This window comes from Prunus mume, linkage group LG8 (genome assembly GCF_029339155.1).
Source record: "Prunus mume cultivar Tortuosa linkage group LG8, ASM2933915v1, whole genome shotgun sequence".
Taxonomy (NCBI): Eukaryota; Viridiplantae; Streptophyta; class Magnoliopsida; order Rosales; family Rosaceae; genus Prunus; species Prunus mume.
Window position 1 is genome coordinate 3371978 of NC_142705.1, and position 19555 is coordinate 3391532.

The following is a 19555-nucleotide window of genomic DNA, read 5'->3' on the forward strand; positions in this document are numbered from 1 at the left end:
CAAATACAAATTAGTATAGTAATTATAATAATAATATTGAGAACAACACTTCTTATCAAGTGTCAACGAACTTACCAACTAATTAAGAATTTTGATCGCCAGCGCAACGCCGCGCGCTTATCAGAGCGCCATCAAATTAAACCACGCTAAAATCCCAAAACAGATAATCAGAGCCAACCTTCTCAGTTCTTCTCACATTCTCAAATATCTTCAGAATATTCGCCCTCAAAAAAAGGCAAAAAACCACGAAAAAAAGAAAAAAACCGCCATGGCCAATTCTCTCTTCTTCTGCTTCTCTCTCCTCCTCCTCCTACCTTTCTCTACCCAGAACGCCTACCCTAAAACCCAGGACCCGAACCCGAACCGAATTCCGAGCCCGTCGCCGGCCCACACCGAGCTCACCAACTACGGCTTCCCAATTGGGCTTCTACCCTCCGCGGTCAAAAACTACACCCTGGACCGGACCTCAGGCGACTTTATCGTCGACCTCGGCGGCGCGTGCAAGGTGACGCTCCCTCCCGACAACTACTTGGCCACGTACTCGAAGAAGATCACCGGCAAGATCGTGCAGGGCAAAATCGCCGAGATCAATGGGATTAGCGTCCGAGCCTTCTTCCAGTGGTGGTCTATTACTGGGATTAGGTCGAGCGGCGACAACTTGGTGTTCGAGGTCGGCATGGTCACCGCCAAGTACCCCTCTAAGAACTTCGACGAGAGCCCTGCTTGCGAGGGCCGCCACTCCTCTTCTTAGCAGGTTTGCTTTTTTGTTTTGTTTTGTTTAATTTTGTTTTTTCAAAGTTTTATCGGATGGTTATGGCGTTGGAGTGGTAGTTAGGGTTTTCAGTTTGTGCTTCTGTGATTTGTATATGCATGGATTGTGATTGAGGTATTTTTCAGCTGGAATGCTTTTGTTTTGTGGTTGTTAGCTTGAAAGCTATGTTTCAGATTGATGAATTGTTCATGAATTTGAGTTCTTACTTTACTTCCTTTAGACTAAAGGAATCGAATTTATGCTTTTTATTTATTTATGGACCGACTGTGAATATTCTTTTTAGCTTTCATAGTTGCCGAATCAAATCTGAAATTGGATTATTCTAGAAATGTTAGCTTGTTAGTATGCATCTCATTTGTAACAACTTGTTGGCAATGTTAACCAGTTGAATCTTTTAAAAGTGTCCAGCATCTTGCGTAGAAATGACTCAAATTCCCAAATTAAAATAGTCTAACTTGAATCATTGCTCAAGGGTTGCACTTGTTAATAGTTTTTGCTATGAGCCTGAAACCAATTAAATTGTTTGGTCTTAGGAAAGAGTGGAGATGCTTGATAGGTTTTGCAATTAGTGGGGTTTTAGGATTTGAGCACTATATTATATAGTGGTTATTTCTTACTCTCTGAAGCTTTCTGTTGGAATAATTGGGTACTAACTCATTACCACTCAATCTATTCTATTGTCATTTGGTGATTTTGGAAACTACTGCTGTCATGGGATACCAAATGGTTAATATAAATACCTTGGTCTAAGCTTTATTTATGAACAAGGATGGTTGTTAATTTCATGACCAATTATTTGTGGTTCCTTACTAGGGAAGCAAATTATTTTTAATTGCAAAGACAGTAGCAACAACATAACATACAAGTTCTTGGTGAAAAGTGAACGTCAAGGTCGTTGGTGAGGACAGTTTATTTTCTTTTCTCTGGTTGGTTCACTTTTGGTCAGGACTTATAGAAATGATTTGAAGGATTGGTTACAAATTGTCATAGCTGTGGGCCTAAGATTCTGGTCTGTTGGAGCTGAATGCATCCTGCGAATGTGCATGATGCACTACTTGTTATAGGCTGGGCAACCTTTATTGTGATAGTAGTAGATCTGGAAGTCAGATTTATATGAATGGTGGACATTGGTCTTTGGAATCTTGGTTTGGTCACGTGAAGGTAAATCATTGTTCCTGGTAAAATGCTAATTGCTGGAGATCTTTTGATTGGGACGTATATGAAATATATGCATCAGATTTGTTTGGTTTGCTTTGGCTTAAAGCCATCTTCTTTATACCAATTTGTATACAGATTTGAGATCAAGGAATCCTTTTGATTCTTGTTTTCTAATGATAGAGCAGTTCATCGCCATATATTGGATTAAATCTTTGAAGTAGATTCCCAACTTTGTGAAATGAACTTGTTGACTTCAGAAATGGTGAACCATTGCAATATATATATACCCACTTTAAAATGTTCAATAGTTGTTAACAAATTGATGTCAAATTTTCTTTTGGTCATTATTCCCACTTTGCAGGGGCTCTCTAGTTGTGGTGCCTATCAATTAAATATGTGATCATGTCCAGTTGTCGACTCCAAGACTGATAGGTAAGCAAATCAAAGTAGGTATAAGATATTTGTATGATCCGAATCCGAACTATGAGGGCAATAAATCGTGATCCATCTATCTTTTGTATATATATATATATATATATGTATGCCACGGCCTGCATTGTTTGTTACTCTCCGATGATTAAGATTTGTAAGATGGTTTATAGGTACTTCTTATGTTGACTCCATTTGAAATATTAATTTATTAATATTGACATTCGTATGACTGTCTAATTATTTGTTTCTTGCCACATGGGAAGAGGCATGGTTAGCATTTTAATAAGATTCTTTACCATGTTCAACCATTCAAAACCTGGTTTACACGTCTTTTTCTTACCTTGAAAATGATTAACCAGCGCAAATAACTGCTGTGATTGGACTTGCAATGGGGGAAGATTAGAGGTCATCACTTTTCAAAGTTTGGTGGGTGATATCCATAAATAGCTTCTCCTCCTTTAGGGTTTGTGTGGTTTAACATGCGTAATGCATTCATAGTCTTTCACTAAAGGCAATTGTCCTTGTCTCCGACACACCATAAGTTGCTACTCTGATTGCTTGCAGCAGCGGAAGCACATAATTGTTTTTGTTTATGGAATTTATAAGGTGGTTGGAAAATGAGTGTACTGGGCATTTGCAACCTACAAGGATGTATTGTTAACATTTTCTTTCTGAGACGTGGTCAGTGTGACCATTTGAGGTTTTCTAAAGGCCACCAGAGACCAATAGAGATGTGGCTTCTGGGCCATTCTGAAAGGCCATTCAATTGTGGTCCTTGTGCAAATTATGTCTCTTGGTCATGGTAGCTGGCTACCTGGTGTTATTGGTGTTAGATGCTTGCGTGCATGAGACACAAGTGGAGTAAATGTGCAATTGTGCCACGAATGGTTGCTAGGTTAACAATGGGTTGTATTTCAAGCCACATTGCTCATTGCTTTTGTGAGGCATGACATCAGGGTCATATCATGTCCGCATGTCATGTCCACTGTATGGGCATGAGACGCTTTTGATAAATGATCATTGATTAGTGATCAACGATCAGAAATTGCCCACGCACGCATGCGCACACATAGGTGGACTGACCCAACCCTAGCAAGATTCATCCCCTTAGTTTAATGTCATCATGCATGCATGTCAAATTGGTCATGCACACCTTGACCCAAATGAGACTGGTTTGAAATTCTTGTAAAATGGTTTTTGTCTTGGCTACCTTTCTTTGACATTTCAATTGCTCCTCTTTTCTTTTGCCGCATTTTTCTTAGAATCTAAATAATGGGTCAAGGTTGGTACTTGGTATGAAAAGTCCACATTTTTGTTGGTCTATTTCTCCCAAACTCCATAACTTGTAAAGATGGTTGCATGCCATGAGAGAGAGAGAGAGACAGAGAGAGAGAGAGAGAGAGTCCATTTTCTTGGCCATTTTTGTACCGAAAACCAGCTCGACCCATGACCCGACATCAAAATAAAGACTTGTCATCTCAAATCACGCACCAATGAAACCACAAGGACGGTTGGGGAAATGCGCAAAGTGCACTTTGCACTCTGTACACTCTACTCTACAACACAAAAAAGCACAAAGTTTATAAACTATAAAGCCTCTCTCTCTGTTGAACCGGTCATTAAAAAAAAAGAAGAAAAGTACCAAAACCATGCTTGACGTGTATCTTTGGCTGACCATTTCTTTCCATAACTTTCAAGATTCTTTGGACACGTGTTAATCCCTGTGATTTTAGTATGAAACCATGACTCTTGACTTAATTAATTTTCATTAATCCCATATGATTTGATTCTGTGTAAAGTCATGGGTCTATTTTGGGATATGATCCCCCCAGTCAACGGCCTCAATCAAATTTGAACTTTTGATCCAACGGTTCATATTTTATCACCGCTCATCAAATAAAAACATCGTCTAAAATGCTGAATGACATGGACTTAAATTACATACTTTTTTCCAGCAAGCTCTGATGACCAAAATAATACAAATTTTTTTTTTGGGGAAAATTAAAGAATTGTGGATAATTCATCCTCACGCGCCTTAAAAGCGCATAAAAACACACCGACCAATCACATCGGTGGGCAGTGCTCATTGTACTTTTTCTGCGCGGCACAACCAACCCCGCCTTCCTACTGAACCCGCGTTCCCACGCGACTCTTTCGCGCGTGATTTTCCCCTCCAGCGCTCTTCTCCCAAAACGTGAACAACTCGTACAAGCTTCTCTCACAAAACCAACTAACAAAAACGAAGTCTCTCTCGCTTTCTCTCTCTGTCTGATTCTTTGCTCTCTGCGGAAGAAAATTCTTCGGCCTCGGAGCGCCAAAACCCTAGGGTTCGTCTCCATTCTTCGCAGGTCCGTCTCTCAATTCGTCGTCGTTTTACTTTTCGTATCTTTCGTTTAAATTTTCTGACTTTAGCCTCTTTCTCAGCGCAGATCCGTTTTTGCTTTCGTTTTCTGCTTTTTCCTCTTCCCTGCTTTTCGTATTCTCAAACTCCATTTCCGTTTACCTTAGAATTTATAATATTTATTTGCTTTTGTCCATTTGAATCCCCTCATACTCGAATTATTCTGTTTTTTATTGTTATGTAAAACGCGTTTGCTTTATTTGCCGTAAATTCACACAATGTGCATGTCAAAGATTGTCAAGGAACACTATATGCTCCTATAAATGTGGTTAACTTGTTACATTAATTATATATATTTAATCTTTTAATATTTTGTATAAAAATTTCAGTTTTTATGAATGAGCCGTATTTTCTAGTTGCATGGGTAATAACTAGCTTGTTTGGAAAGCACATTTAGTTCTGAATTTTTTTTACTTTTGTTGCTTCTACTTTTAGCTACACGGTGTTATTTGGTGTGATTCTGGGTCCATTTCGCTTAATCTATGAACTACATTATGCCAGCTGAAGAACTATTATGCCCCCTTCAATTACTTTGTCTATGTTCTCTCTAACGCACAGGTTTTTCTACCAATTAATTGTTGCAGGGAGGTCTGCTTCAACTTTTGCATAATATGGATTTCGAAGATAAATTTCTTGCTAAAGGTATGATCTTTGTCTTTCGTATGCATATAGTTTGTACGCTTCTATGATGGTTTCTCAATGGATGTTTGGCATAATTGACGGCATAGCATCAATAGAAAATAGGAAAGGAGAACTTTCTCACTAGGACGCTTTCCAAGGTAGCCTAATGATATGTTGGATTCTTCTCAATGTTCATAAATGAGAAACGGTGGTATCAAACACGCCCTCACTACTTGAAGTTTGACTTTTTATTGCCCGACACTTGGATTGTTTTCGAGTTCTTTTTCTTTCCTCTTTCTTTTCATATGCAAAATCTTATGGTTGTTTAAATGCATGTTGGATTTCGTCTTTAAATATTGAACCTTTTCTATCTAAAATTAAATTTTTTTGCTGATGTACATCTGACACCCTATAAAACCTACCTTCTAGTCTATGTTTACTTGGATAAGAGTCCCTCAGGAAGGGGAGATTCAGGTCAGAATTGTTGGACAGATGCATAGAGCTACTGTTGTGAAGTGGGACTAGATGTTCAATTCTTTGAAGATGTGAGATGATTTTTAGCTTAAATTGTTGTAGATGGAGGATTGTGATGTAGTATTCTAGATCTTGTTGGAGATATAAACAGAAATAAGCACGAACCAACTTAGATAGTTGGAAAGTAGAGAATCTTGTTACCAAAAAAAGGATTTAGTTTATTCGTAAATCAAATGTTTTATGCGTTGAAGTGTAGAGAAGGATAAAATGGAATTTGATTGGGTTTTGCATACCTTGTTAACAGATACCTCATCACTGTATCTGGAGGATTCTTTTCTGTCACTTGTTTTAAATGCTATGTTTCTGACAACCAATTATATTTTTTCCTACCCCTTTCTTATTATTGTGTTGTAGATGCGGTACAATGTTGCTTTGACATTTGCTCCTACCCTTAATTTTTTTTTTGTCATTTTCTTTTCTTTTTCCAGTTTCTGGTATACAAAGCCTCTCTTCCAGTGTGCAAAGCACTCCCGAGAAGAATGGGCATTCAGATGATGCTTCAAGAAGTCCAGAGCTCCTTCAAGAGTTTCTGAAATCAGGTCCCAAGAAGGAACTTCTTCGAACATGCTTTGATAAGGACAAGAAAAACTTGAATTCATCAAAACATAAAATGTCCGAACTTTTGAAGATTTCTAACAAGACTAATAAGAAGCAGGAATCAAAGAAAGCTTCGTCTAGTCCGAATAATCATCTTCCCAAAAAGCAAGCCAGAAAGGGGGAAAATCCCATGAGACTCTCACCAGCTTCTGAGCAGTCTCCAGACTTTGGATCTTCAAACTCATGGATCTGTAAAAACTCTGCTTGTAGAGCTGTTTTACCCATAGACAACACATTTTGCAAGAGGTGCTCATGCTGTATCTGTCATTTGTTTGATGACAACAAGGACCCTAGTCTTTGGTTAGTGTGCACATCTGAATCTGGTGAGGGAGATTCCTGTGGGTTATCTTGTCACATTGAGTGTGCCCTTCAACGTGAAAAGGTGGGAGTTGTTGATCTTGGGCAATTGATGCAGCTAGATGGTAGTTATTGTTGCGCTTCTTGTGGTAAAGTCTCTGGGATACTGGGGTAAGTAATTCTCTTGCATATTGTGAGTTTAGGTTGAAATGGTAGTACTCAATTTGACTGGCTATCCTTTGTCCTCTCTCCCCAGCCCTACAAATTGGTTTCTGCAACTATGGAAGTAGGTTTGAAGCATTGAACTGTGCTTTTTTTTCAGGCACATCATAAGTCACTTAAATGTTTTGAGTTTGGGAGCTCGAAAAAATAAACCCATTTTTTCCCCCTTTAGTAATCTTTTTTCAGGTTATGTTCTTTATGTTTGCTATTCTTTATGTGTGCTTTTCATTATGTTTGCTATTCGGTATAAATTCTCTTTGTTGAGAACTTTGGGCTATAGTCCTTTTGAAAAAAAATAAAATAAAATATATTCGCCTCTGTAAAGAGATGCCTTTGCATAAACATTGATTTTGTTATACATGTCCAACTTCTTAAATGTTGTATTGCCTGGGAAATGATTTTACTGAGATAATACGGGCTCTTTTCTTTTCTAGGAAAAAAAAGATAAATTGGGTTTTTGTGAGTGTACCATTCGAATTTGAAAAGTTCTTTGACCTTCCACCCCAATATAGTGAGCAATTATGGCATGTACACCTTTGTATTTTGTTAATAGGTTTCTAGCCTTTGGCTGATGTTACTAGTGTGATTTGATTAATACTGGCAGTAGTTGGAAGAAGCAGCTAATTGTAGCAAAGGATGCCCGTCGTGTTGATGTACTTTGTTATAGGATATACTTGAGTTACAGGCTCCTGGATGGGACTTCAAGATTTAAAGAACTGTATGAGATTGTGAAGGAAGCAAAGTCTAAACTAGAGACAGAAGTGGGCCCAGTGAATGGCGTTTCTGCAAAGATGGCACGCGGGATAGTCAGCAGACTTTCTATTGCAAGTGATGTGCAGAAACTCTGCTCTCTTGCAATTGAGAAAGCAGATGAATGGCTGGCCAATATTTCAAATGTGGATCCAAATTGCAGAGGTAGGAAACTGTACTACTTCATCTCTTTTCTCCTTTTACTGGCTCTTGATCATGCATAGAACATTTGAATGTTTACTTCTGTTTCTGTCCCTCTGCAGAGGGTTCACTTCCTGCAGCTTGCAAGTTTCTTTTTGAAGAAGTAGCATCTTCCTCTGTTGTGATTATATTGATTGAATTGTCTAATGCATCGTCTGATAATATTAAGGGCTACAAGCTCTGGTATTACAAGAGTAGAGAAGAATCACACACAAAAGAGCCTAGTTGTATCTTTCCAAGATCTCAGAGAAGGATTTTGATATCCAATCTGCAGCCTTGCACAGAGTATACATTTAGGATAATATCTTATACGGAGTCTGGTGACTTGGGTCACTCTGAGGCAAAGTGTTTCACCAAGAGTGTTGAGATAATTCGCAAAAACCCCATTTCACCGGTCTCCAGGAATCATAAGAAAGAGAATCCGATCATCGAAGAAAATTCTAGTGCCAAGAGAGAGTCTAAAACTACAACAGCAGTTGGTCCTTCTTCCGAATTTAAAGTTCGTGATCTTGGAAAGGTACTTCGTCTGGCTTGGGCTCAAGAGCAAGGCTCCTCTGAGGGGTTCTGTAGTGCCAATGTAGAAAAATGTTGTGGAGTAAGCAGCACGATAAAAATTGAAACTCCACAAGAACAGTTGCCATCTGTTTCACGTGGGCTTGACTTAAATGTTGTTTCAGTGCCTGATCTGAATGAAGAACTAACCCCCCCATTTGAATCCTCCAGAGATGAAGATAATGGATGCACTTTGCAGCAGGCTGTTGAAGCAGATGACGATGCTGCTTCTCATGACCTAGTGAAGAATGGTTTGGCAAGATCACATGGTAGTGGTGATTCGCAGACCTGGACTCATGGGCTTAATGGAGATGTCCCAGCCGTTGATTCCCGGGCGGAATTCTGCAGGAAGAGGGCAGCAAACACAAATGAAGAGATTCATGATTGTGACAGCACACTGATAAATGGGCCACCATTGCATATGTCTAGCAGTTCTTATTGCTTGGACGAGAACTTCGAGTACTGTGTGAAAATAATCCGGTGGCTGGAATGTGAGGGTCACATTACACAGGAATTCAGGTTGAAATTGCTAACTTGGTTTAGTTTGAGATCAACTGAGCAGGAGCGTAGGGTGGTTAATACCTTTATTCAAACTATGATTGATGATCCAAGTAGCTTGGCAGGACAGTTAGTTGACTCCTTTTCAGACATTGTATCCAACAAGAGGCCTCGGAATGGATTCTGCAGTAAGCTGTGGCATTAAATAAGGCCGAGGCATTCTGATAAGAATTACTATATGCTTCATCTTTAATTTCTACTTCTGCTGAGATAAATAGCCTCTGATTAATTTTGCCAGTCTTTGTACAGGCATTTTTTCTTAGTCATTGTCACAAGTGATTTAATTCGTATTGCGGACAAGATTCGTCCGGCTAAAAGATTTCGGTCACTGATTGGGAAGACACTGATTTTTCTTGGGAAGGAGGGAGGCCTTTGTATGCAAGGTTTCTGCTGTAGGACACATTTGTCGCCCCTGAAGTTATCCTAGTTACATTTGAAGCTGTAGAATTTAATCATTGAAGATATAGTTAGTTACAATCATTGCTGTCATTGCCTTCTTAAATTCAAAGAAGGGTACATGAGTTTAGCATGGACTAAACATGCCTGCATTTCCTTCTCAGTCATCATTTCTTACATTTTATTCTTTTGTTCCGTCTTCGCCTTGTGATCCCATGTTGAGGAATTTGGGGAATTATTATGGCTTTTGATTCTTGCCTTCTAAGAGCATCTCTAACAAATTGTTAAATTTGGATTTGATCACTTAGGTGGTAATTTGACATTTTTTAAAATTTTAATCCAATTAAAATGCCAATTATTAAATTATTTTATTATTTTTTAAAAAGTAAAAGGGTTCAAAAATATTTTATTATATTTGATTACTTGGGAGAAGAAATTAATTGGAAGAAAAAATAGCACGCAGTTCGCTTGCAAACGACATGTCGTTGGAAATTGTAGGTGGTAGGCTGTGCTGTTGCTTGATTGACCCCACGAAACGAAACCCGAGCAACCAGATTGGTTATAAAGGCGCCAAGTCAGCGCACAAGGCAAACGATGTCGTTTTCGGCAAAGCGGATTGGATTCTTGAGATTATGAGATTACATTTCAGAGATATCATCACATCACATGACACGCAAAATACGAAACATGAGGTTCACACTTCACACTGGCCACTCATCACTTCCTGCTTCTCTCTCGCCTCCCATTTCTTAATCTCTCTCTCTCTCTCTCACACACAAAAACATGCAACTTCTTCATGTTCCTTCTTCATTCTGCCTCTCCTTTCAAAACGTAAAAACCCATGAAGAAGCTGGTGATTCGCTCTGTTCCTTCTGCTCGTGTCTTCTCGTTTTTTTGATTAAGTTCAAGCACTGACTTTGGTTTGGTTCTTGTTGTAGGATTGCCTTCATATGAGAAGACTCTTCAATTATCATCAGCTATTTGCTGTTCTCTTCAGCAGCAAAGACCTGAAAGGTCTAAATGGGCATCTCGTAGAGGCTCTGCATTGAGCTCCTTCACAGCTAAAGCTGCTTCTTTGGAAGGTGAACTTTCTCCACCTTCGTTGAGCAAACCCAGCAGCTTATAACTGCTTCTTGACCAAACCCATTTTCCCATATTGCACAATTCACTTTATTGCGGTGGATAAGTTTGAGTTGTTTTGTTTTGTCAAGGGTGCCCTGTTTCAGATTAAGACCTGTTTAGAGTTATATGTAGTGAAAGCCAGAAAATTTGAGAAAAAACATTACAAAAAGAATTTATCTTTATAATGATTTGTTTCCGAAGTTTAGACATTGGCATTCAATATTAAAAGTGCTAAGAATTTGATATAAAATCAGGTAAGAGGAAGTGGACTAAATGATCCAAATATTTTGACTTTGATTTAATAGATGTCCTTGTATCATTCGAAAATAAATGTGGAAAAATGCAATGAAGGTTGTGATTCTATGGGTATGGACATATGTATATTTCTATGTTATGAGTAACAATTCTGTGACAAAAATGTGAATAAATTTATTTGAAATCTGATGATATTGATTTCTAGTTATTTTACATTTTCCTATTTGTTTCGTTCAGATGTAGCTGGTGCTCCTGCAATATCAAAGGGGGCAGCTGAGAGTGATGTACTGAAAGCATTGTCTCAAATCATTGATCCAGACTTCGGGACAGACATTGTCTCATGTGGATTTGTGAAGGATCTGGACATCAATGAGGCTTTGGGAGAGGTCATTTAGAGCGTGTATGGGAAAATTTTCAATGGAAGACGTATAAAGCATAATGTCCTTACCAGAATATATTGACTTTTTATCTCAGGTTTCTTTTCGGTTAGAGCTCACTACACCAGCATGTCCAATAAAGGACATGGTAATTGACAGTCACTATTTGTTTATCAAGAACTCACATAAGTTTGATATGGTAGATTTGATTTATAAGTGCGTTTGATATTTCTTGCTAGTGGAATTATGTGAATTCTCATTATTTCTTTGATTTCTTCCTTGTTCTTTTCATGAATTATCTCTCATGGAAAGATGCAACTGTTGCCATCAGTTGCATGATTTTGATCTTCTATGATCATGAGAGAAAAATCTTTAACTTTATTATACTTCCTTTTGGTAGCATTTTATGGCAATTGAAATTGTATGAGAAAAATGATTTAGGAACTAGCAAACATAACAAGCTTCAATTGCTTTACAGTTTGAACAAAAGGCAAATGAGGTGGTGAATTTGCTTCCTTGGGTCAAGAATGTCAGTGTGACTATGTCAGCGCAGCCCGCAAGGCCCATTTATGCAGAGCAACTTCCGGCAGGGTTACAGACAATTTCAAATATTATAGCAGTTTCTAGTTGCAAGGTAGACTTTCCATGTCCTTTTAGATTCCTTTCTGTTGCTGGTATGTGGCTTTTGAGCTATTCATATTTCAGTTCAATTTTTATTGTTTGTTTATTGTTTGTAACACTTTTGATGGTGCCATATCTTTTAGCTTGAATTTCCCTCTCTGCTAATTATGTATTGTTGCTGTTGTTTGTGAAATGTATGCAGGGAGGCGTGGGAAAATCAACTGTAGCAGTAAACTTGGCATATACTTTGGCTGGTATGGGTGCTAGAGTTGGTATATTTGACGCGGATGTCTACGGTCCCAGTTTACCGACAATGGTCTCCCCTGAGAACCGAATACTAGTGATGGTAATACCAACAAATTTAGCAGAATTTTTCTTGTAATTAGTAAAGTGCTTCAATTCTGACAGTTTAAAAACTTCCTGTAGAACCCGGAGAAGAAAACCATAATTCCTACTGAATACTTGGGAGTGAAGTTGGTGTCTTTTGGATTTGCTGGACAAGGTCGTGCAGTAATGCGAGGCCCAATGGTTTCTGGGGTCATCAACCAACTGCTAACTACAACTGAGTGGTATGGCATGTTTCCAAAAATAAATTATGCATCATTTATGAAAACTCTTTTGATCATTATCCTCACTTCATGAGCTAATTACTGTGCCACTGCCAAAGTTCTGCATATTTCTATAGAGCAGGAAAGTAGCTTTAAGAAAGGACATGAAAGTTTGATGAAGTTTGGTGGATTTATTGACAATTACCAATTCACATTGTCCAAAGTTAGTGGCATCACTGCTTGCTAAATTGCAATCATAAGTAGCTAGTCAGATTCATATAATGACATCATTTCTTACTGATTTGCAAATGAGAAGCTATCACTAACTGCCATCCAATGATAATATTGTTGTGAAGCTTTTGTTTACGAAGTTTCCACTGTGCGTTTTTTCAGTTTGAAACCATTGCTTATGTGCATGAATCTCCATTATTCTACTTAAAAGATTTAGTTCGAAGGCTCCTTATAAATTTTTATATCTATGTAATTCATTGTTAAATTATGGTTCTGGTCATAGTTAGCATCTAATTTGATTACTTCACTATGTAGGGGAGAGCTGGATTACCTTGTTGTTGACATGCCCCCTGGAACTGGTGATATTCAGCTTACTTTGTGCCAGGTCCTGCTTTTCTGTTTGGCTGCTATCTTTTTATATTTAGTATCTTATGAAGTATGTTTATGCGGATATTCTGTCTAAATCTATTTCTATTCAAGATTTCTACATTTTGATTTGGACAAAGTCGGATTTTCAGGTTGTTCCATTAACTGCTGCTGTTATTGTTACCACTCCTCAAAAGCTGGCGTTTATTGATGTTGCAAAAGGAGTTCGCATGTTTTCAAAGCTTAAGGTGTGTATTTCCGCCACACAATACGCCATTATTACAAAGTAACTTTTCATCACAAGTGGCAGCAAGTTTAAGGTTCATGCTAAATTTCATTTATAACCTTTTTATCCAACATGTTCTTATTCTCATTTTCATACATTTAGGTGCCATGTGTTGCTGTAGTCGAGAATATGAGCCATTTTGATGCTGATGGGAAACGTTATTACCCATTTGGTAGAGGATCGGGCTCTCAGGCATGCATATTATGGAAGAATTTACTTTCTTTATAGAATATCTGGATAATCTTAGTACTGGCAGTTAGTGCACTACCAGCAGAATTTTATGTGCAAGCATATGTATTTTGAAGCTTGAAATAGTTTGATGCACGCATTTGCAGGTTGTAGAGCAGTTCGGTATCCCAAATCTGTTTGACCTTCCCATTAGACCAACTGTAAGTCCTATATTTCTCTGTCAATCATATTTGTTTCTATTAGTATAAAAAGCCGGAAAATATTTGTCTATGTGATATATGTCCTACACAGGAACCTATTTAAAATTTTGATGACATATATCTGGCAGCTATCTGCTTCTGGAGATAGTGGAACGCCTGAAGTGGTAGCTGATCCTCTAGGTGAAGTTTCTAAGACATTTCAGGACATCGGAATTTGTGTTGTGCAACAGTGTGCTAAGATTCGCCAACAAGGTATCGTATCTTAAGTTAAAAAAGTGTATCAGAACATTTCCCCAGTACCAGTAACTTCGTATAAAAAATTATTTTACTTTCAGAACTTCAAAATTAAAATGTATTGTTGAGAATTTTGTGTTTTGCCAAAGTTTGGAGGCTTGCAATTCACTCACTGTTGGAACATATATCTGAGTTTGTTATTCCTTTCTCATGCTGTTGACCAAGAGTTGCTGTGTGTTTTATGGTTTCGTTTTGGGCTGTTCTCATGAAACTTGTTCTGATGACATACTATCTTTTTTCATTCTAGTGTCTACAGCTGTGACCTATGATAAGTCTATCAAGGCAATAAGAGTGAAGGTACCAGATTCAGATGAAGCATTTCTTCTCCATCCTGCAACCGTGAGACGGAATGACCGCTCTGCCCAAAGTGTGGTATGTGGAGATTTATTTTTGAAGCATTAAAGTGTACAGTTTGTTGTCAAAGTAGCATACTATTGCTGCAATATAACATGCAGATTATGTTTAGTTATATGACGTTCACCCTTCAATACCATGCTTCTTCCGCTCCACATCAGCGATAATAATCTAGAGTGTAATAATCCGGCTGTCAAATTCTTAACTGTAGCTTTAATAAAGTCAATGGATTAATCTAGAGTGTAAGTTGAAATGCATGTGAAACAAAACGTTGAAGAGACTAGTTGATGGGGAAACATAGTGAAGTGACCAAACCTTTTGAATGGTAAAGGTTCAGAAAAAACAAAATGTTACTTTCTAGGAAGAAAAAAAAGCCTTGAGAGATCATCGCTGTTGAGTTTTGTGATTCTTGTCTTAAGTTCCCAATAATCTACATGTCTTAGTGGCTAATTTTGTGCAAAATCAGGATGAATGGACAGGGGAGCAAAAGTTACAGTTTGCTGATGTTCCAGAAGATATTGAACCTGAAGAGATTCGGCCCATGGGAAATTATGCTGTCTCAATAACGTGGCCAGACGGATTTAGTCAGGTAAAAAAAAGTCTTGTTTGAATTAATCAACTAAAAGAAACCATATCATGGATGATTTCATCATTGGCACACTGTGAAAAGTTTTTGAAAGGGACCAGCATTATGCAAGGAAAGTGTCAACTTCACGAGAATAACGACAACCTAACTCCTTTTCGACTGGAATGCAAAGCATGCCAAATCTCTGCAATTAGTGTGGACTAAATCCAAATCTCTGCAACCTAACTCCTTATTTTTTTTCTAAAGTCAAAATAAAATATATTGTTTATGATCAATGTATAAATTTTTATATCATGGTGCAGATTGCACCCTATGATCAGCTGCAGACAATCGAGCGGCTAGTTGATGTTCCTCAACAAGTTCCTTCCCAGGCAAGTTAACATTCTTACTATTTATCTCTTTTACTGCATCATCCTTAATGGTAATAAACTAATGTTGTTCTTTTCTGCCCTCAACAGGTATGATAACTTCAAGTGAATATTAATGGGGTGTCACAGATCCTTCTACACAGTACACATAGTTAGTTTTTTTGTTAAAATTATACTGGAGTTCAGATGTTCCTGGGTTCGGGGCATATTTGTAAAAGACCATTCCTATAATGAAAATCTTACTAAATCTGCTCCACTAGTCTTCATCATTCCAAATTTCATCCCTCTTTGTGCTTGTTCAAACACAAAAGTTAGGATCTTGAACCACTACTAGTTCAACAAGTCATGTACTTCCCTTGTTCATATCATCTGATATATATAATTCTTCACAAATTGAAATGGATCTTTGTATATCTTCAAGATAAAAAATAGTGTTTATTGTCTCAGGGAAACTTTACTTGCAGAAATTTGTATTTATGATCCTTTTCATCTGCTTCGAGCAAATTGAAAAGACAAACTTCCAGCCATTCGCAGATCAAAATGAACCACTTTGAAACACCCCATCAGAAAACAGAGATTTTGAAATTGAATGCATCTCCTACCAGCCTCAAAGTTAATGCAAAAGGCAACTGACAAGCATAATAGTAAGAGGTCAGAAACAACAGCCGGAAGCAGTTCTAAAAGGTCTGCTTGTTATTGCAGTTTTAATCAATATTAGGAACCGCCCAATAAATGAGAGAATATCTGCATAAAGATATTATCATTATTTTTTTCCCAGAAAGGGTGTTTGAATGGCACAAGCAACTATAAATGTCTTCTTCAACTGTTTTCAATGGGGGACCTTTTTGCATTTAGTTTTCTTCCAGCATCCACTATTCTCTCTACTTTTCTTTCCCTTTACTAGCTTTTACACTTTCAAACCACCTTTTTGTCCTTTTGAAACAGTCAATGCTCTGCTTTTGAACGAGTTGGAAAACTTTTGGCTTTAATGGCAACCGCAACAAAGGAGTTCTTGCAGGATTTAAGTTTAACCATGCCCGCGTGTGACACAAGACAAGATGATATTACCATCCCAGTATACCTTTTCGATCTTTTTTTTTCTAATCTCTCCTCCATGCCAGGTTGTTTTAAGCCTCTGGAATCTGGTTGGATCTATTAGTTTTGGCATGAAACATAAGGTAACCGCTTGTTCATACACCTTTTAAACATTTTAAGTCCCTGTCCTAACATGCAATTAATTTTCTCCTTTTGCATAGTTGCACCAAGATATGCATAATCCCGTCTAAGTGACACTTGAAACGAGGATATGCCAACCAAGTGTTATTGACACCGAACAGACAAGTATTGTCTTGAAGCGACGGATTAAGACTCAAGATTTCATACTGAAAAATAGACCTCATCATAACTGGTGATTTTTAGAATCAAGTTTTACTCAGAGGCATGCATGGGTGTGGTCATGGTTTTATCGACTCCATGCTGTTGATGCACGCATGTGCAGCTGTCCTATCACTCCTCCTGAGAGAGAGAGAGAGAGAGAGAGAGAGAGAGCATCCATGTTACTGCAAACACGCATTATGACAGTGACCTATTAATGTTAGGTATGAGACTCACAACCACCATACATGCCCCATAAATAAATGATATAACTATTCACCATCCACATGTGAAATGTATTAAATTATGTAACTATCCACCTGACATACTTTTTGTTGGAGCAGAAGAAGAGCAGTAAATTTGGATCAGCAGAGCAGCCACCATGTAAAAAGGCAAAATTCGGCTTCTTCTTTAGATTCCAAGATCCGGTTCAGACTTTAAAACCTATTCGCTGGCCGTGTGGTCAACAAAATCTTGCTAATTAGCAAGACAAATGTTTTTCTTTTCTCCTGGCTTTGTGGCCTTAAAGACAAATGTTGTCAAACATGTTTTTGCAAACGAGGCCTTACTTCACATGGCATAACTGGGGCCTGCTTCTCATCAATTCTACATCTGTTAGCTGAGAGAGCCTGAGGTGGCTTAGGGATTTGAGTCAACACAACAATTCTGAATTTTGTGTCAATGTTCATATTTAAAAAGTCAATAAATATTTGCAATTATTTATTTGAACTGAATTAGTCCTAATATGCATCATGCATGACAAGATGGAAATCCTTTTTTCTTTTTCTTTTTCTTTTTCCTGCAAATCAAATTGCCAATAATATATGTCGCCATAAATGCCAAGAATAGAAATATCAACAACACGGACACTCGAACAGTTGAAGAACTGTTAAAAATAGTTACTTTCGGCCAAAAGTGACTGGAGCATGAGAGAAAAGACAAAATCTTTGCTTGCCAGTTGCCAACTTGCCACTGCTTGTCTGTTTTCATAGGCTCTCCCTCAATCCCTTATTTTCTTGAGGATGCTTTTTCTGATCATATAGAATCCCAGGAATCCAGGATATGTTATTGAACTATATTTCTTTCTCCCATCAGAACAAGATAGCATTCAATTAATGTCTTGTCTGTTGTCACAACATGGATTTTTATATCTAGTTGAACTTGGGTTTAGTTTCACAGAGAGAGAGAGAGAGAGAGAGAGAGAGAGAGAGAGAGACATTCTAATTGACTGAACTAAATATCTCCACCTAAACTTGTGAAAGACAAGTACATATATTATCCACGTAAATTACTGTTTTAGCAAATTGATGAGGTCTTTTCGCTTTCTGTTTTGTGCTTTCCTTTTGTTTTTCTTATTTTCTTCCTTTTTTACTACACGCTTCGACAATAGAATCTTTCCCAAATCTGTTCAAAAAGAGTACAAAATCCATCGCGAGGATCCGAATATAATCTTCCAAAAGTTTTTTTATCTCTGACCTTAGGAACAAGAAGGTTGGTTTTAAATTTTAATTTACTGTAGAAAGTTGATGACCACTCTTCAGTCTTTTTGCACTAGTTAGTGGCTACTTTTCGATCTACCATCACATCATTCATATTGTAGCCACGATTGCATGATCTCTAAATTGCTAATAAGCAGAATGACAGGTTTCATACTAGGGCAAACTCATAAGTTTACACTAGTTTTGTTCGGTTTTTCTTTTTCCTTTTTTGGTGTAAATCAGTTTTTCTTAGTCATGTCATGTTTGACATAATTGATTATTTTATGGTATAGAATTGCCATAATGGAAAATTTTAACTGGAATCGATCAAGAAATTAATTTAGTTGGATGGAACTGTCCATCCATTGGCAACCCAAAGGGACAACTCGAATGGCCAAAACATCAAATATGAAAATAACAGGTCTGGATTTTGATGATACAGGTTCCTGCATCTGGTTTAAAAATTGAAATGATGAATAGAAAGAACGTGGTGGTGGGCCATGCAAAGCTTTAATGGGAGAAAAAGGTTGGCCTTGGACTTATCTCAAAACTTTTCTTATGTCACAACACTATCAGCAAAAAAAGACAAATGGGTCCTTTTGGGTCTGAAGAATCATGTTCTTAAAAATGAAATCCCCACTGGCCGGTACCAGACAGACTCTATACCAGTAAAGTTGCCATCTTCTTCTCTTCTTGTGGTCATGCTTTCTCCATATTGATATCCCACAAAACCTTGTGCAGATCCTTTTCTCTCTCTCTCTCTCTCTCTCATGATAACCTTGGTTATATAACCAGCAGCATGATATTTCATCACTAAACAAAACCAGCTAAACAAATTTCTGTGGCTCTGGCTCATTGCAAATCATGAGAGATTAAACTAAACTGAGTCTAAGTTTTGCATAATTTTCACCCCCAAACTGATCAAGTCTTATTGTCAGATAACTGATCAGCCTTAGCCTTAGCAGTGGTAAAAATTAATTAGAATTGATGTATTGATTTAAAGGGTGCCTGCCATTAACAACATGCAGAAAATAAGATTCAACACACAGGATTCTGATCTTTCTCTTTCTTTCTTTCTATCTGGTGGAGGCAGTCTACAGACACAAAAAGTCAAGGTCACTAATGATCCCAACGACCACCATAAATTCATCATCGCATGTTCTTTACTTTTTGAAACTTTCTCTTTTCAAGAGTTTAGAGTTATGTATATTATATAAACAGGTGATAATCCAACCATATAAACTACATAATTTTTTTATAATTTTTTTTACCACAAATTAAAAGATACTAATTAACAAGCACCACCAAGCAATATAATCTCAATCCTTAATGGCGCCAAGTCTTCCTATTTATCTTTATTTGCCCAATACTCCATTCCTATTGTCCTATAAAATGGAGGCTAGCCAGGGCCAACA

General features: G+C 37.7%; 3 protein-coding genes across 6 annotated transcripts; all 3 read left to right on the plus strand.

Moving 5' to 3' along the window:
- Window positions 1-65: 65 nt before the first annotated feature.
- On the plus strand, window positions 66-2599 carry LOC103340909 (DUF538 family protein (Protein of unknown function, DUF538)). The gene is made up of 2 exons (XM_008244375.2): window positions 66-754; window positions 2292-2599. The coding sequence occupies exon 1, from the start codon at window positions 269-271 to the stop codon at window positions 749-751; it is 483 nt and encodes a 160-aa protein (XP_008242597.1). The 5' UTR covers window positions 66-268; the 3' UTR covers window positions 752-754; window positions 2292-2599.
- Window positions 2600-4570: 1971 nt separating this feature from the next.
- On the plus strand, window positions 4571-9756 carry VRN5 (Fibronectin type III domain-containing protein). 3 transcript variants are annotated; one of them, XM_008244373.2, is made up of 5 exons: window positions 4571-4710; window positions 5348-5405; window positions 6347-6983; window positions 7639-7949; window positions 8048-9756. In XM_008244373.2, exons 2-5 carry the CDS (start codon window positions 5375-5377, stop codon window positions 9238-9240), a joined length of 2172 nt encoding a protein of 723 aa, XP_008242595.1. In that variant the 5' UTR covers window positions 4571-4710; window positions 5348-5374; the 3' UTR covers window positions 9241-9756. The 3 variants fall into 3 exon arrangements, with proteins under 3 accessions (XP_008242595.1, XP_008242596.1, XP_088898422.1); XM_008244374.3 differs by having other exon boundaries at window positions 8066-9756; XM_089042296.1 differs by having other exon boundaries at window positions 7702-7949.
- Window positions 9757-10160: 404 nt separating this feature from the next.
- HCF101 (ATP binding protein) lies at window positions 10161-15547 on the plus strand. 2 transcript variants are annotated; one of them, XM_008244372.3, is made up of 16 exons: window positions 10161-10344; window positions 10430-10573; window positions 11106-11254; window positions 11343-11393; window positions 11724-11879; window positions 12069-12212; window positions 12293-12435; window positions 12961-13030; window positions 13164-13259; window positions 13400-13489; window positions 13633-13686; window positions 13815-13938; window positions 14228-14352; window positions 14801-14923; window positions 15223-15291; window positions 15379-15547. In XM_008244372.3, exons 1-16 carry the CDS (start codon window positions 10275-10277, stop codon window positions 15382-15384), a joined length of 1614 nt encoding a protein of 537 aa, XP_008242594.3. In that variant the 5' UTR covers window positions 10161-10274; the 3' UTR covers window positions 15385-15547. The 2 variants fall into 2 exon arrangements, with proteins under 2 accessions (XP_008242594.3, XP_016651596.2); XM_016796110.2 differs by lacking the exon at window positions 15379-15547 and having other exon boundaries at window positions 15223-15300.
- Window positions 15548-19555: the final 4008 nt, after the last annotated feature.